The following is a 19,207-nucleotide window of genomic DNA, read 5'->3' on the forward strand; positions in this document are numbered from 1 at the left end:
GGGATGGCAGGCAAAGCCCCGCGTGACTGGCCCCATGCCTTTATCGCAGCATGGTCTCCTGCCACTCCCTCATACACATCTTGGGCTCTAGTCAGGCCAATCTCATCACATCCCCCATCTGTTCTTTTATGTATCCTGTGTGTTCAAACATGCACATGCTCCCCTTGGGTGGAATGCCTCTCTCACCTCCAGTTCTCTGTCTGCCTGGTTACTCTTACTCATCCCTCAGCACCCAGGTTAGACTCCCTGCCCTTGCGACGCCTTTGCTGACTTCTCTGGACTCCATACTGTGCCTCCTCCCCAGTTGGCCACCTCCACTCCCTGCCCCCAAGGGTTGCCCACACCTCTGCTGTGCCAATCACACACCACCAGGTGATGGTCCCTTGCTTGTCTCTAGACTGTAAGCCCCTCCAGGGTAGGGTTAGGTCATATCTAACTCTATCCCCGGGGCCTGGCACAGTGACTGGCATCTGAGAGGCACTCAATAAATGTTTGCTGAGTGGAACGCTCAGTGAATATCCATTCATTGTCCTTTTCTCCATTTTCAGGTCTTCACTGGCTCCTAAATGGATGATTCCAGGTGGATATTGGTCCACACTGGACCTCTGAGGAGCTTCATGGCTTTCAAGCTCTCCCTTACTCCAATCTACCCTTTATGCTATGGGCAGAGTGATCTTTCTAGAAGGTACACCTGACCACACCACTGCTCAAAAACTTTCAATGGCTCTCCATTACCCATACAGTAGAGCCTGGTCTCTCATCACAATGTTCTTGGCCATTCATAACTCTTTTTATTTATTTATTTTTGAGATGGAGTCTCACTCTGTTGCCCAGGCTGGAGTGCAGTGGTGCAATCTCCGCTCACTGCAAGCTCCACCTCCCGGGTTCACACCATTCTCCTGCCTCAGCCTCCCGAGTAGCTGAGACTACAGGCACCTGCCACCACGCCCGGCTAATTGTTTGTATTTTTTAGTAGAGACGGGGTTTCACTGTGTTAGCCAGGATGGTCTCGATGGCCATTCATAACTCTTTAACTTCATCTTCCTGCCCTTCCCCAACCCTAACCTCAAAACCACAGACACTCTCACACTCCAGCCAGAGCAAACTTCTTGTTGATCCCAAAACACGTCGTGATTTTTCTTACTCCACACACTCAAAGTGCCCTTCTTACTATTTAAGACCAAAGTCAGACACCACTGCCTCTAAGGAAACCTTCCTCAGGCAGTCACTGTTGGTGCTTTCTCCCGGTACCTCTTTCCTGGCACCCGCCATATTGCACTGTAATTCCTGGGAGTTCATGTGTTCATCTGTCCTGCTAAACTATGAGATTCCCACAGTGCTCCTAGTGCATATTCATTCTCCTAGCCCACATTCCTCAGTGCATAGGGATGGCGTCAGTGCCAAGCAGATAGCAGTTGCTCAACAAATGTTTGTTGAATCAGGACAGAGTCCAATACTCAATAGAATGAGTATCTCTCATTCTATTGAAGGCTTATATTCGAAAGATTCACAAAACAAATAAAAATAGCACTGGGCTGTATTTTACATTGTCTGCTATAGTTCTACCTGTGTGTATGTTACATCTCCACAACCAGACTGCAACGTCTTTGGAGGCAGAGATTCCACCTCATGTCTTGGTATTCTCTGCTAAGCACACATTACTGTATGTGCTGAACAGCATCTGGGTAGATATTAGAAAAGGACTTCTCAGGCCTGGGCCCCTGCACTGAGGGTCTTAAAACCATCTGAGGACTCTCTATAAGCTACAACCCTTGTGTCAAGGGCAATCCTACAATTGTAGGAGTTAACTTCTCACCAAGCACTGGTGAGGAGTCGCTGGGTCTCTGACTCAGTAAGCAGATAAGAACCCAAGTGTCTCAGCACCATTTCAGTTCACGGTACTGATCCCCCATACACAAGGCAATTTCCCTGAAACAAGCAAACAAAGAGGTTTGTACAGAAGTGGGCAGAGATGATAGATTTTTTTTAAAAAAAAAGATGAGAAAGTATCTCAGCAGAAAGAACTTGGCTGGGCATAGTGGCTCATGCCTGTCATCCCAGCACTTTGGGAGGCCAAGGAGGAGGATCGCTTGAGCCCAGGAGTTCAAGACCAGCCTGGGCAACATGGCAAAAGCCCATCTCTAAAAATACAAAATTAGCCAGGCATGGTGGTGCATGCCTGTAGTCCTAGCTATTTGAGAGGCTGAGGCAGGAGGATCACCTGAGTCCAGGAGTTCGTGGCTGCAGTGAGCAGTGATGGTGCCACTGCACTCTAGCCTGGTGACCGAGTGAGACCCTGTCCTCCCCCCCCCAAAAAAATTGCTTTTATAATATGAGAGTTTATGATTTACATTTATAGCACACCTTGGAGATAGGCAGGACTCTGGGAATCTGGTGGTCAGGTAGGGCCGATTTCTGAAGAAGGGTAAGTGAATTCCACAGTGATATTTCTGAATTCTTGACAGTTGGTTAGCAGTGGTAACAAGCTGGATTACTGTCAATATTCTATCCTCTGGTCCTGAGTAAACTCACGCTGTCTGGTTGGCTTGGCTCCCCTCCCTGTACCCAAAGTCATTTCAGAGGAATATTAGTAGATACCATTTGTTGGTTGTCATTTCTGGATGAAAGTTCAACTTGCAGGCTGCTGTACCTGTATTTTAAATTACATTTGGGTCCTCTGATACTGGACACTGCTGTTGTCATGGACTTTTAAGGAATACAATGACAGTGAGTCACCCTATCAATCATCAGCAACAAGAAGCCACTCACCAGAGGGAAAAGTGAGTGGGGGGGTTGAGGGGGGCATTGCTTCTTGGAATGGGTAGAATGTGCTGATTTCATTTTTTTTTCATACCTATTCTATTGTTTTCATCTATTAAGTTTGCTGGAGAGTCCCTTGTAGTGTTATGACAGGAATTAACTATCTTTACAGTTTCTTTAGACCAGCAGGTTGAGGAAAGCCTGCATTTCAGGTGGTAACAAATATTCCCTGCTAAAATTTGGGGCCTCCTGTAAAGACTTTTCAGGCACAGGTGCCTGTTTGGCTGAGAATCTAAGCTCAACCTGGGATCTGACATCACCCCCGGGCCAAGCGAGGAGCCCTCCCTGGTGGCTAAGCTCTCTCTGGGGACCTCTCTTCATTCATAGCTCCAGTATAGAAAGTGAAAGGCAGGGAAACTCCCCCTCTCCATCTACTTTCTTTGTTTCTGGACCCTCTGACCCCAGACAACTGATTTGCTCAAGGTAGAAATCAACCATACTCCCCTAAATGGCAGAATTCATTTGTTCCCACAGCTTGACACTTGAACCTTCATTTTGCAGTTACTTCTGTCTTGCCAATGTAGAGTACTCTCCCCCACTCGGTGGGAACTGTCTATAGTAAAGTGTCATCTTCCTCCGGGTAGACAATCTTCCCAGAACCAGTACAGGGCCTGCTACAGGTGTTCAGGATACATGTGCAGGGGAGATGCAGCGTGCCAATTATGTGCAGAAATTCTCAAAGTCCAAGTCAAGAAAATCATGTCTTCCCCTCCCACCAGCATTTCTCCAGGAAAATGCTTGGAAAAAAGCCCCCATAAGGCTGGGCGTGGTGGCTCATGCCTGTAATCCCAGCACTTTGGGAGGCCAAGGGGGGCGGATCACGAGGTCAGGAGTTCAAGACCAGCCTGATCAACATAGGTGAAACCCCATCTCTACCAAAAATATAAAAATTAGCTAGCATGGTGGTGCGTGTCTGTAATCCCAGCTACTCAGGAGGCCCAGGCAGGAGAATTGCCTAAACCTGGGAGGCAGAGGTTGCAATAAGCTGAGATTGCGCCACTGCACTCCAGCCTGGGTGACAGAGCGAGACTCCATCTCAAAAAAAAAAAAAAAAGCCCCCATAGTCTGTATTTACCAAAGTAACCAGAGCTAGCCTCGAATAGATACTCAGAGTCAATCATGTGCATTACAGTGCATCAGCTTTTTCACTCTCCATTTTACAGATGAGAAACTGAGGCTTCCAGACATTAATTCAGTCAATGGCGGAGACCAGATTTGGGCCTAAGCTTTCTGCCTCCACAGCCCATGTATACCTTCTCTCTGCGAGGAGAATGTAGGATTTCAGAGCTGATAGAACTCTATGAGGGCACGGGTGAACTCCCTCATTTTCCCTCTTTGGGGAGAATGGAGCAAGAGGCGATTCCAGAGCCTGTTAGGGCCACACTGGGCCTGGAACTCAGGTGTCCCATCAGCCAAGCCAGCATCCCCCTGGATAAACATCTCATGTGGATTAACCGTGATAAGTTCTACAGCAATAAAACAGAAGCAGCTCCCCTTAAGGAGCACCTCCTGTAAGCCAGGCACAGATCAAGGATTTATACATATGTAAATATTTCACACCAACCCACAAGGTGGGCACTAGTCTTGCCTTTTGACACGTGAGGAAACGCAGGCTCAGAGAGACAAGGTAGTTAATGTAGACTTGGGGTTTGTATGCAGATTTTTCTGACTCTTTCCACCCACTACACTAGACCTTCAGAAAGCAGGGCCACACTATGAACTTGAAGCATTTGCTGGAAGTGCAGTGTTTGCATTTGCTGGAAGTGCACGGGGAACTTACTGTATCTTGCACTGAATCATCACGAACTCAGGATCCACCATGTAGCCCCCGTGTTGTTTCTTTGTGGGCTTCTTTATTTATTTATTTATTTTGAGACAGAGTCTCGCTCTGTCACCCAGGCCAGAATGCAGTGACGCGATCTCAGCTCACTGCAAGCTCCGCCTCCCAGGTTCACGCCATTCTCCTGCCTCAGCCTCCCGAGTAGCTGGGACTACAGGTGCCCGCCACCACGCCTGGCTAATTTTTTTGTATTTTTAGTAGAGACAGGGTTTTACCATATTAGCCAGGATGGTCTCGATCTCCTGACTTTGTGATCTGCCCGCCTTGGCCTCCCAAAGTGCTGGGATTACAGGTGTGAGCCTCCGTGCCCAGCCATCTTTGTGGGCTTCTTGTGACACCTTCAGCCTCTGGGCCACAAAACCATGGAGGAGTTGTCTGGGCTCAAGAGAACACTAAAACCAGCTCTAATTGTAATGGAATAAAACCTTGACCATTTTCTTAGTCTTGGACTGTATACTCAGAGGGGGAGGTCCTCCAGAAGCCAAACAGCCAGCCCTGAGAGCTAAGAAGAAAAGTCCAGTTTTCCACTGGTTGCTCCCATGCTCTGGACAGCCTCCTACCCCATCAGCACAGGATGTGGGACTGGGCTCTTCACTGGCAAGCCCACATGGTCCTTCTGTGGTCCATCTGGGTGGAGGCTCAGGGAGGACAAGTGCCCACCTCCCCAGACCTCTTGATGGGGATGAGGTTCCTGGGTGGTAATTTCAGTAAGTCCATGTGCCATCCACAACTGGGATTTCCCTTCTGATGGTGGGCTCCTTACACTTTAGGCTAGAATACCTGGCAGCCTTGGGTATCAGCCATTCCAAGAGGGGCCTAAGTGAGGCCCCCCCACTGCAATTCTAATGCTACAAGTTAGTGTGAGCCCCTCTGACGTGGCGTCCCTGTTCCTCTCATAGCAGGAGTAAGTGCCACCTCCCCTAGGGCCCTGCCTCACCCTTCTCTAGGCTAAGGGTGAGTATCAGCTGTCAGCAGGAGAACTGCTGTCCTCGCTCAGAGGGGGCTGCTGCGTGTGGCCACGATTCAGACGGAGGGAGTGTGTTCAGGGTTTATTAGAGGGTACAGAAGAGCTGCTGGATTCCAGTCTAATCTGCATTTAGGTCTATTCATAGCTTGGGCACTTTTCTATTGTAAATCATGCGAATGATTTACAATAGATCCTAGGTAAATCATGCAAATCTGCTGCAAAATGGAGTATTTGCCACAAATGGGCTTTGAAGGGGTATTGGTGATGAGTGAAGTACTATTTGTGCAGTGTGAGATTCAGGAGTCCTTGAAAGCATTATATTTATGTATGATACATTTTCATAGAGGCCTTCATATTCAAGAATCTTGAGCCGTCCCTGAAAATCCTGGTCTTGCAAATGCCCACAAGAATCACCCAAGGCCAACAGGGGTAGGGGGATGCAGACACCCAAAATTCCTTCTTCTGTCCTCAACTTGGGTGGCCTACTCAACCATGCAGTGGCCGTCAATAGCTTGGAACATGCCCCTTCCTTGCCCCAAGATCTGCTGCCCATTTCACAGGGGGAACTGAGGAGGCCAATTGAATTGGACTGACTACCACTTACGAAGCTATGGCTACTCTTCCAAGACACCTATTTTAAGTTTCTGAGCTACATAGAGATAGCAAAATAAAAAGCAACAGTGTATGGCAAAGGATGATTATCAGATTGCTCTGGGAACCACCGAAGGATACGAAAAAGATATAAAAGAAAGGTCGAAAGGTATTGGTCTGTAAGTCTCACTGAGTCAGAAGACTAGAGTGGACCTTTTTAAAAAATACTTTAGAAACACACACACACTTCAGTGTTCTCAGATAAATATGCGTTCCTATCTTCGACTATATTAATACTGTTAACCTATTTTAAATTCCTATGGCACAGCAAGAGTCTTACATAGTTATAAGGTTTTTTTTTAATGCATGAGCTTTAAACTCGTTTTCTTACTTTAAATAGATGTATATTAACTCTCCGTTTAGGCTGCAGGACCTCCTAGCTTAGTTTAACAGTCCAACAAAATAAGAGTGGATACAAACTCTGTAATTTACTCACAGGCATAAATGGATATATAAATGAAAAATGTGCACAATATTTTATGCCATGCTTGGCTTCATTGTGACCTAATGTTTATAATATGTAAATAATGGCTTCCTTTTAAAGCAAAGAACTATTAATATACAGATTCATCTGAAGTCCTTTTTCTTTAATATAAACAGAAATAAAAAGAAAAAAGTATTCTTTTGCAATAAATAAATAACCAATGAGAAAGGTTGCCATTGAAGGAATTAAAAATGACAGAAGTCAACAGAAAACTTTCAATATCATACTTCAACTTTAATATGAAGATATTGTTATCAAAGGGAAAGACTCAAGAAATTCTTTGATAAAAATAATCTCACACTATCTTTGAAGTGGCTGCATTTACTTTACTACCCACTGTGTTTCTTATCAGAAGGCCAAGGGTAAGAAGTTTCCTAGTTATGATTAGGAAAGAATCTAATAGATCAGAAGACCCAATTGAAGTTGGACATAATAAGTATTAAAGTATTACATGACATTAATCCTGCCATTCCATTACTCTCTCCATCTTTGTGCACAGACTAATTATTCTGTAACCAGTGTTCAGGAGAAAATAGAAACATACTTACCCTGGGCTGGAGTAATCTCTTTATTGCATCAACAAGGCTGGCTCTGTACTGGTCCAGAAACAGGCTGACATTGAGAAGAGAGCAGAATCCAGATTAAACTGGGTTTTCAAGTCTAATGATACTAATGGAGATAAGTACAAGGCTAATTACACATGTTTACCCAACGCTAAAAAAGAGAAATTGTTTCCTACCATTCAAGTGTCTCACTGGAGGGGGTGGGAGGGGAGAAGATATTGTGGTCAGTGTTATCCAACTAAAGCCAAGTTGTCAACATGCAATGGGCCAGGATTCACACATGACTGGGCCATGTGTTAATGTTACAGGGACAATTTCCCAACTGCTGTTTGGGGTAGCCATCTGGTTGAGATGAAGCACTCTGGCAACTTCCTGTCATTAGAGCCTAGTCTCCCTTAGACCTGGGCCCTCTGCCCACCAAGGGTGCTGTGTGGCTGCCCTCAGACAACAAACCACCAGCCCTATGACACCCAAACCATGAAATATATCTCAGGAGGTAATAGAGTTTAGTGACTAGAAACAGCACTGAGGTTAGATTCAACGTCTGACTTAGGAGTGAACAGCTACAAAAACAAAGAACAAGCTCAGACAATATATCACAGAGACCATGGCAACTTTGGATTTTCCTCTCTGGGCCTTTACATCGATTTTTTTTTCTTTTCTTTCTTTCTTTCTTTTTTTTTTTTTTTTCTGAGACAGGATTTTGCACTGTCATCCAGTTACTGCAGCCTCAAATGCCAGGGCTCAAGCAATCCTCCTACCCCAGCCTCCCAAGTAGCTGGGACTACAGTTGTGCACTACCATGCCCAGCTGGTTCTTTTTTTTTTTTTTATTTGTAGAGACAAGGTCTCACTCTGTTGCCAGGGCTGGTCTTGAACTACTGGGCTCAAGCAGTCTTCCTGCCTCAACCTCCCAAAGTTCTGGGATTATAGGCACATGCCACTGTACCCAACCCAGGTTCATGTTTTTATAGTTCACTTTGATTTTTCATTTTCCATCCCTGATCTTTAGAGAATTTCTGTTCATGCAGCTCTGTCACCCCTTTGCTTGGGTCAGTCTGACTCTGTCTTCACCAGTTATTATCTTGGAAACTTGAGACACAGTTTCCTTATTTGAACTTGCAGGTCCCAGACCTTTGAGTTTGGGTTGCTTGGCAGTAGGTGGCAAGTTACTTAACTTGGCCGTGCCTGATGCTATGGTCTGAATGTTTCCCCCAAATTCATGTGTTGGAGACTTAATCCCCAATCCCCAATGCAATAGTATTGAGAGTTTGGCTCCTTTTTGCCCTCCTGCCTTCTGCCATGTGAGGACACGTGTTTTTCTTCTCCAGAGGATGCAGCATTCTAGATGTCATCTTGGCAGAAGAGACCAGATGCTCACCAGACACCAAACCTGCCAGTGCCTTGATCTTGGATTTACCACCCTCCGGAACTGTGAGAAGTACATTTCTGTTCTTTATAGCAGCAGAAAATGGACGAAGACAGCTGGATGTTTATTAAAACCAAGGAAAGGATTCTGTGGGTGGGGTTAGGGTGGGGACAGGTGAAAGCATATAGTGCCGAAGGCACGCAGAACAGAGCTGGCTGCCAAACACCAGGGGAGTTGTCCAGCCTCTGCAGAAGGGCTCCTGGGCATTGCTAGAGCACTCTGCCAAGAGAAAGCAAAGCTGCTAGAGGCTGCCAATGATACCTATTGATAGGGACTTTTTTTCTGAACCCCATATTGGGATACATGAGCTAATATTATGTTGGTGCAAAAGTAATTGCGGTTTTTGCCATACCTTTAATGGCAAAAACCACAATTACTTTTGCACCAATATAGTAACTATGAACTGAGGTCATAATAATTGAGCTTAGAAAGTACAGCTGAATCTTTGAAATCTGAACAGTACTGGAATATCCAGGATGCCAAAACCATGGGGCCCAAATTGTATATACAGCACCGAAAAGCAATGATACTGTTTGGATGTTTCTCCCCTCCAAATCTTGTGTTGAAATGTGATCCCCAATGTTGGAGGTGGGACCTAGAGGGAGGTATTGTGTCATGGGGGCGGATCCTTCATCCTTGCCTTGGTGAACTCCCCGTGGTAATGAGCTCACGTGAGATCTGGTTGGTTGAAAGAACCTCTCCTGTTTCTCTCTATTGCTCCTTCTCTTTCACCATGTGACTGCCTGCTTCCCCTGTGCCTTCTGCCATAAGGCAACTTCCTGAGGTCTTCACCAGAAGCAGATGCCAGCAATATGCTTCCTGCACAGCCTGCAGAACCATAAGCCAATTAAATCTCATTTCTTTATAAATTACCTAGCCTCAGATGTACCTTTGTAGCAGCGCAAGATGGACTAATACAGGCAGTAAAGAGATAAGGAAGAAGGGGGCACTATGCCTGTCCTTATGGAGGTTACAGTATAATAGGGAGGTAAGCCAGGCACAAGGACACATGTTAAATACAAATGGCAGAGATACACACGTTTTAATAACAAAACAGTTAATACTCACTGAGCTGAGTACTAGGTAACAGGTACCTTCTAAGAGCTTTTCATAGCTCATTTAATCCTCACATCAATCCTATGAGGTAGTTTTTACTGTTAGCATTATTATTATTGTCCACATTTTACAGCTAAGGAAACGGAAGCATAGAGAGGTTTGGAGTCACACAGCTACTAATCGGCAGGGCTGGGATTCACCTCTGTACCATATTGGCTTCAGAGTCTGTGCTCTGAGCCACTGCTCGGTACTGCCTCTCACATCGACTTGTAATTACTCCCGAGCATGAAATAATGTACGGAAGAGAGCACTGCCCGGTTTCGGAAAAGAGGGAGGTCATCAGGTGACTAGAGTTAGGCGGGGTTGGTCAAGAAAGCCATCCCTGTTTCCTTGCATCCATAGTGATCTCTCCCTTTTCCAAGCTCAGTACAACAAGTAGAGCATTTGGAGGTTTTCCCAGGTTCCTGCATTTCATTGCTGTCCTCTCATTCAGCTGCTATGCTTCTTGAAGGCAGAGAGCATCTGCATTTTTTTTTTCTTTTTTTTTTGAGACCGAGTCTCACTCTGTTGCCCAGGCTGGAGTGCAGTGGCACGATCTCGACTCACTGCAACCTCCACCTCCCGGGTTCAAGCGATTCTCCTGCCTCAGCCTCCCAAGTAGCTGGGATTACAGACATGCGCCATCATGCCAAGCTAACTTTTGTATTTTAGTAGAGGCAGGGTTTCACTATGTTGGCCAGGTTGGTCTCAAACTCCCGACCTCAGGTGATCCGCCCACCTCAGTCTCCCAAATTGTTGGGATTATAGGCGTAAGCCACGGTGCCCGGCCTCATCTTTGCATTTCTTTGCCTCCTTGATAACATTTGGAAAAGAGTTGAGGACATAGCAGACGAAAAGGTTGATTCCTGGGGAAGAACAGCCGTGCTGTAGAGGTAGTCACTATAGTGACAGTGTATGGCTTGAGGAGTGTATGAGACATCCATCTTCAGCTTTAGAGCCATCAATTCTAGGCTGTGTCTTTTGCAAAGCAATAAATAAATAAAAGGACTGTCTTCTACTTAATAAACATTGACAATGATGTCTTTTTAAAAAGCAGGGACAGCAGGCCGGGCACGGTGGCTCAAGCCTGTAATCACAGCACTTTGGAAGACTGAGGTGGGTGGATCATCTGAGGTCAGGAGTTCAAGACCAGCCTGACCAACATAGTGAAATCTCATCTCTACTAAAAATACAAAAATTAGCCGGGTGTGGTGGTGTGTGCCTGTAATCCCAGCTACTCGGGAGGCTGAAGCAGGAGAGTCGCTTGAACCTGGGAGACGGAGGTGGAGGCTGCAGTGAGCCGAGATCGCACCATTGCACTCCAGCCTGGGTGACAGAGTGAGACTTTGTCTTGAGAGAGAGAAAAAAAAAGCAGTGACAGCAAAACTACTTTTGAAACCTCTTAACCCATAACACCATTTCAAATGCATTTGTTTGGAAAGTAATATGGAAAACTGTTCCATTCACAACTTGAATTTCTTCTCTAACGGTGAGTCCCTTACCTTGAGCTAGAATACTCAGCAACCTTGTGCATTAGCCATCTCCATGAGGGGCCTAAGTAAGGCCCCCTACTCCCATTTCTAATGCTGCAGGTCAGTCCCCTCTGATTTGGCCTCCCGTCTCTTCATACAGCAAGAGTAAGTACCACCTACTCTAGGACCCTGCATCATTCTTTTTAGCTAAGGGTGAGTATCAGCTGTCAGTGGGAAGGCTGCTGTCCTCGCTCAGAGGGGGCTGCTGTGTGGAGCTATATTTCAGACAAGGGAGGAACTTGGTTCAGGGTTTTAAAGAGCTCTGGCTTTGATGTTGCTGCTGTGTGACTTTGGGCAGGTCACTTCACGTGAAGCCTCAGTTTCCTTGTCAATAAGCACCCACCTATATGACTATGTGGACATCAAATTAATAAGATATGTTAGTTGATAAATGTTTGTTGAGCATCTACTATATACTAAGGGCAAATTTAGGCACTGGGGATGAGCTATGAATAAGACAAAGTTCCCTTCCTCAAGGAGCTTCCATTCTGTCTTCATTTTGCTTTACTATTAAAAGTTCCAGCACAGCGTAAGCACAGACTGGCAGTTACTTGTGGACAGACTGGCAGATCATCACAGTCCTTGGAATCGAGGAGCTTACATAGGGTGTTAGTTTCAATGTCCCTAAAGTGGGTAGTACACACTCCTTTACTGATACTGTCAAGGATGAATCAACTTTCAGGTAGGATGTTTCACCAGACTAGGTTCTCTCCCAATTTGATGATTTTCTCCTCTGAGGAGAGCAGCTTATAAGAAGTTTCCAAAAAGTCATTGCTTGAGTTTCTTTGGTCACCACAGGCTCCATGGAAGGTTCTTCTACGGAAGGCCACTTTGAGCAATGGAAAAAGAATCCTTAGATGAGCTAGAAACCATGTCCAGAATGGAACCTCATCCCATTCCATCCATTACTCATCATGACCTGATTATTACCCATGGAAAGACTTTATCTTTCCTAAAACTACATTCTTAAATCTTGGAGCACAGAATGTATGTAAATTAAGTGCTACACAAATTTGCCATTAAGTCATACTAAACAGTAATTAATAACCATTAAGAATTAATGAGAAAGGAATCAAACTACAAGTAAGTCTTTAAAATATTTGCTCTTCAGGATTCTATTTTATTCCTTAGTGAGGTAATAATATCTTGAGCGATCTCGGCTCACTGCAAGCTCCGCCTCCCAGGTTCATGCCATTCTCCTGCATCAGCCTCCCGAGTAGCTGGGACTACAGGTGCCTGCCACCATGCCCGGCTATTTTTTTTTTTTTAATTTTTATTAGAGACGGGGTTTCACTGTGTTAGCCAGGATGGTCTCCATCTCCTGACCTCATTAACTGCCTGCCTCGGCCTCCCAAAGTGCTGGGACTATAGGCATGAGCCACCGTGCCCGGCCCAATATCTTGAGTTTTAATAATTAAGCATTCTGGATTTTTAAAAGAAGATTATGATTGTAGGAAAATATCTCTGTCAGTTACCCAGGCCTACGGGAAACCTGGCTGGTTGGGACATGCAACATTTAAGCAAAGGACCACACTCAGTTTATATCTGTGCATCCTAAAACTGGTAAGATTGTCAGGAAAAAAAAAAAAAAAAAAAACAGCACCTTAAGAACTGAGCTTCAAACATGCCTTTATAAAGTGCTATTTCTCCTTAAAGTTGGTCAGGGTGACAAAGGTGTTAACATCACAGCTTAACACACGGCACACATTCCAAACATGCTTATTTGAAAGGTAATGCTGTCTACTCCATCTCTCCAAATCAAATTTCCCAAAATTAATTATTTGTAGTTCTCTAATAGATCTTTATTCCAAGTAAGCTCACTTGCTACTTAGCTCTGTTGCAGAATTTATAACACTTTGTAGAGTATGTCATCTGAGCAATTTCAATGTGTTTTAGAGGGAATGATATATAATCTCCTGAAAATTCACCCCTTAAATAAGTCTTAATGGGCTGAGAGAACAGCAGTAGCTTAAGTGGATCTATTAAAAAAGGCTGAGTGGGTCAGTGATGGGGACGGAGATACCATTTTAACTCTCCCTTCAGTTACTGATCAAAATACATTGGCAGTCTAGTTTGACCATTAAAGGGCACATACCCACACACACACACACACACACACACACACACACACACAGCTCTATATAATTCACTTGTGGATCAACACTTGCTTTCTTCCATTGATCTGAATCACAGATTTTCCAACAAAGGAAAGGTGACAGACCATTTTCATCACCTCCCTTAGAATCAGAGTTTTATGCAGACTGCAGAGCATCTGTAATTCCTCTCATAGGGAAGTTAATTAGTACAGAGAACAAGGAGACATTTTTCTCTGTCAATAGCCACAGAAAGGAAGACCCCTATATAATTTTCAAGGTGAAATGTGCTGAGTTAAAGTCACTGTTTTAGATTTAACTTCAGCAAAGGAATGACCTCTTTCAGTATTTACCAACTGATTTTTATGAGAGCTCAGAATAATGCCGTATTCTAATTTTACTTGGCTCTACTCCTTTAGTTGAGCAATCTTGGGTGATTCATGTATTTTCTCTGGGACTGAGTCTCCTCAGGTGTCAGGTGAAAGGGCTGACTGTATTTGGGCTAAAGATATTTTCAGGTGTAAACGTCCATGAGTTGTGATTTGCAGCTGTCCATGATCACAGCATCTGAAAGAAAACAAATTCTAGAGCCTATAGTATTTCCATTCTAAGGGAAAAAAATTTTCACAAAATCAGCTTAAAAATCAAACATTTTTCATCATTTAGAGTAAAGCAAAAAGGACTAAAAAAAGAGAAACAATTTAGAGTATATAGCAAGTGCAAAAATGCTGAGAGAGCAAGCAGGGTGGGTTGCTACAGGCCAATGTACTTTCCCCTATTTCTTTCCAAAGTCTCGGGCTGCAGGCACACAGATGTGCTGATTGTCCTGCATACCCAGCTCAATGGGCCGGTCAGGGTATGGGTGGCATTTCAGATATGCTTTCTAAGCCTTTTGAGAATTCAAATGCACAGAGTCATTTCTATTTTTGCAGAGCTACAATAAACTGGAGGGCCGTCAAACACTGAATGAAAGCGTTCATTGGATAAAAAACATCTTCCTTCCAGACCCTTAGATTATATTGTGATTGAACAGGAGTCTGGAAAGGCAGGCTTAAAATTAACAATCACTCACTATTCTAACTCAGCAAGGACCAGGCTGGACTGCATTCCAGCAGAAAGGAATCCTTATATTAAACTCAACATTAAACAAGTCAACTGAGGAACTTAATAGGCAGGTTTTTTTCTACACCTGTGGTTAAATATTCTAATATTTTGATGTTTGTCAATAGCATCCTTTTTCAGGTATGGCTGCACCTCAATTTTTCCTTCTGTTTATTTCAAAGTTGACATTTTACAAGTTATTTAGGAACTGTTGAACCATGAAACTATTTTTCATTGTCAAAAATGCTGAATGGTGAAATAATGACTAGCTTTCACAGTTTGCCTCTTTATTTTATAATCTAGTTGAGCTACTAAATTTAGTTGTGAACTAACAGACTGTCTCTTCTGGGAAATAAGTTATTTCCCCCACTGCCTACAGGTTTTTGAATGTTTGAATGTAAATATCTGAATATATGAATGATTTAAGAACATAAACATATCACCGTTTGTTGTAATCATGTGCATTTTACTTGAACCACAATGTGGGGTTGGAATAGGTTTGTGAATAGAGCTTGTTTTCATGTAAATGGGATCAAGCAGTACCACTGGTTAGCTATTCAGGGAATCAGACAATGCCACCCTTGCTGGAAATGCTTCAGTAAGATTTTAATCCATGTACCTAATATTTGAACTCCGACTCTTGCTTCATATTCCTGTGGCCTAATCCAGATCTCATTGCTGACAATGACTAAAGGATGGTGTGAGACTTAATGTGATCTATTTATGTGTGGCACCTCTTTCTGACACTGAGGATTTCAGGTTTCGTCTTGGAGGTAGTGTGTAAAGAGAGCTTTCTTTTCCAACCCAGTGACATTCTTAAAAATATGTAGCACGGTTTGCCTGCCTGCCTGCCCCTAGAAGCAGCATCCATGCAATAACTCTTACAGAGAAACACCACACCAACAGGACATAAAGAACTCGTGGAATCCTGTGCTTCACTGCTACATGCACAATGTGCATATTAGAAATATTACTGTACTTTTTAAGTTTCTAAGCAGCTTACCCATCCCCGCGAATATGAAGAGAGACCATTACCAAAGCATTTCTTTTGGAAATACTATCAGCATCGCAGTGAGAGTAGCTTAATGTTTCACATTTACAAATGGGAACGTATAAACAGGCTGACATTCTGGCATTTACAACACCCAGGGGAAAAAAAAAAAAAACAATTCACGCATGGAAAAGCCATTTATAAAATGAAGCTTGGTGTATTTAGTTCGTTTGAAGTCATACATTCTCACACAGCTACCAGATGTGTATCTATGTGTGTGTGTATACATATAATATTATATTATGTTATGTGTGTGTAATGTAAGTCTTAAATTGAATATGCATTATGTATATCAGTGTACGTGACCCTGTTGTCGGCTAGGGAAAAAAGAGTGTTTTTCAAACATGTTGTGTGGCTATTTTTAACCTGAGAACATTAATCAGAAAAGAGCTTAAATCTTACTTCCTCTGCTTTTCCCTCTGGTACAAATAGGATGACATGGTGAGAGTGTCCATAACACAAGGTATGACAAAGCCAAGCTGTTTTGATATTTGTGTAAGGGACAAATTTAACTCTAAATCTCTTGGCCAGACCTGCCTTCCCCATATAATCAGAGCCCATCCACGTGTGACCCTCGTCTAAAGCTTCAGGAAGATGCTGCCCCTTCCCTCTTGCCGCTGCTCTCTGATCTGACTTTCATGCTTAATCTGATCTAATCCTTCCAGCATTATCTTCATCTGTGCAATGAAACCTGGAGGATTCTTTCTCATATTTGGTGAGGAAAGGCATTTACTAAATTACTTGCTCGAATCATACGGTGAGGTTTTAGCTCCTTATTTTTGATTAGATGAGGGCTGCAGCATTGAGGCACATTATCATTGATTAGTCAGAAATCTAGGTTTCTCCCATTTTTGGAAGAAGATTTTCTGAAATTGGGTGCAAAAAGACTAAAAGGGCTATGAAATACTAGAAACTCTCAGCTAAGAATAGAGCAAAATATTTATGTTTCATGGAGAAGTATTTTTTTTCCCGAAGAAAAAAAGCAAACCTAATTCCAATGACTTTTGTAGAAAAGTTATCCATTGAAAATCTTATTAAAATAATAATAATAACAAAACCCACTTCCTGAAAATTTCATTCAACTCTCCTCTAGGGAAAGTCTTCCCTGAGTTCTGGATCTTATGATTGGCCTTATCAATATAACAGAACTTCTTCAGAATCTGAACTTAATGTGTTTTCAAATCTAAAGTTTCCTAATAAACTTCATGATAAAACTACAAACAAGATCTTACTCTTAACAGGGAAAATACTTGTGAATTGTCAATGTTTCCCATAAGCTGAAATAATTATTATTCAAATTGCATGAAGAAATACATAAGATTAGTTGAAATAATTATTAAGGTCTGACGCATATTTATCCTGTAACTTACGATCAAACTTCCATTAACAAATAAGTAGATTGGGCTAAAATAGAGGGCAAAATACCGAATGTAAATTATTTTTAAAAGGCAGGCACCTGACAGAGATTGTCATGTTACTATTTGCATAAGAATAAAATGTAATTTTATAATTTTTGTTTTAGGTATAATTAAATATTATAATTGAATACACTGAAAACATTAGATAGCAAACATATATTTTAAGAAAAGCTATTTCCCCAAAGATATTCCACAGATATGTTTATTTGCTAGAGAGTATGTGTGTGTACACACACACGTATATATTCTCTTATATCAATAGTCAGATCTCTCCTAAGAAGTAAGCTAATTGAGCTGTTTGTGTTGATAAACTCCTTTTTCTCCAGACTATTCCTCTCCGAGCCATAATTATTTGCAATTTGCCTAAGTCGTCCATTTACTGATACATCAAGCATGAAACAGAGGCAATTCCAGAAAATGGAAATGCTTCTCAAAATCAATCTTTGGGAAATAATGTGGTAGAAGTTACTGTGTGATAGAAGACTACCTTATAACTGTCACATGGAGATGAATATTAATTTGTTGAGGTTAAGGTGGCTTTGTGCTTCATTTGTTGACTTTGCTTAGCCGTCAGCAAAGCAACACAGCCCAATTACTCCAGCAAAGCTATTTTTTTCTAACAGGAGTTTTGTGATTTTTATGTACTTACCAGTCAGCACACATAACAATGTCAAAATGTCCTTCCAGTTGAGAGACATCTGTCTCATTATCCCATCGTAAAACGCTTGAGGAGAAAAAGATTTTAAAAATTATACATAGGGTTTTTTTTAACTTTTGATTTTGAGCTATTAACATTATTTTTTGTGGCACTATTTTTTGTGGCACTTGAAATTATTTAAAAGGTATATACAAATTATTTCAAAAGGTATAATAAAAAATAGGATGTAACTGTCTTCTGTGTTTTATTTAGTATTCAAATCTAGAAGAAGAATTCGCTACTTAAATACAATAGTTAACCTTTTTGCTAGTTTTTATAGGTTTTTGTAGACAAACTAGAGAAAAATGTCTTATCTTTACCATGGTCATTATAATGATTCTAGACCCTTAACATCAATAAGGTACATATTGAAACCAAAGTATCCCACATTTGACTGGAATACAAATTTATAAAAATAAATGACGTGAAACAGCTTATATCTATATTGCCTGGCATGTCAGTTGCTTTTCGTATTGATGAAATGAGCAATTTGGTAAGACGGAAGAAAAGAAGAGTCAAATTTCATTTGGTACTTCTTGGTTTTTAGGCATAGTGAAAAATTCACCCACACTGACACTTAGTCTCCCAAAGGGGATCAGGTTTAAAACTTCACACTAATAACAATAATCAGTAACATGCATTTGAAAACTTTAGTAATGCTTATGAGGCCAACCAGAGGTTTTTAGTTACTCTCAATTAATAACTGTGATGATTAGCATTTTACCATATTCAAGTATTTTAATGATTCGTCTTACCACAGCACAAAACTGTGATTTACAGTACTATTTTTCAAAGTAAAATTCTGTTCCTATTTTCTATTTTGATTCTTTAGACCTAACCGGATTGAACACGTCCTACCCTGCCCAGTTATATTTGTTTATTTTGGTGGATTCATTTCTTCTATATCTTCCCTAGGTGAAAAGTCATGTGTCTGAATATAATAATAAGTCTTATACTAGTCAGCCCAAAAGTTCTTTTCATATACAATACATTAATATACATTAATGCCGGATAATTTCTCAAGGTAGAAAAGATTAAAGACATCACCACAAAAATACCTACACAGGCTGGGCAGCAGTTGTTCATTGACTTGTCCAACTCGTTCCTACTGAGCCACTCCTCACTGTGTGTCAGGTCCTGTGCTGTGCCATAGACCATGCCTTCACAGGGGCAGGCTAACGGGCCATATGGACACAGAAACCCCCAATTCCTATGCTGTATCCTATGCATTGGGTGAATATACAGACTTGGAGCATGGGAGGGCTTTCCAGAAGCAGTGGGTTACCTTAGTGTTCACAAGTCCAGTAACACCCAGATAAGCTTTACAAATTAACTTTAGTGTTGCTGTACTTGCTGAGGCCTACTGGATAGGCAAGAAATGAAGGAAATTAGGAAATCCCTAAGAGATCAATGCTTACTTTGTTTATGGATTTCTCAGAAACTCCATGTACCCGGGGAGAGCAGGAA

General features: G+C 42.4%; 1 protein-coding gene across 3 annotated transcripts in view; it reads right to left on the reverse strand.

Annotated features, from left to right (window-relative positions):
* Nucleotides 1-19,207, reverse strand: part of CAMKMT (calmodulin-lysine N-methyltransferase) — a 428,964-nt gene that overhangs the window by 11,125 nt on the left and 398,632 nt on the right. For 2 of the 3 annotated variants that reach the window (XM_055242677.2, XM_055242675.2), the window contains 2 exons: nt 17,693-17,767; nt 7,311-7,374 (listed from right to left, as the gene is read on the reverse strand). In XM_055242677.2, the coding sequence (XP_055098652.1) occupies nt 7,311-7,374; nt 17,693-17,767 (139 nt within the window). The remainder of the gene's footprint in view (nt 1-7,310; nt 7,375-17,692; nt 17,768-19,207) is intronic. The other variant, XM_063618090.1, reaches the window with a different exon arrangement.

This window comes from Symphalangus syndactylus, chromosome 14 (genome assembly GCF_028878055.3).
Source record: "Symphalangus syndactylus isolate Jambi chromosome 14, NHGRI_mSymSyn1-v2.1_pri, whole genome shotgun sequence".
Taxonomy (NCBI): domain Eukaryota; kingdom Metazoa; phylum Chordata; class Mammalia; order Primates; family Hylobatidae; genus Symphalangus; species Symphalangus syndactylus.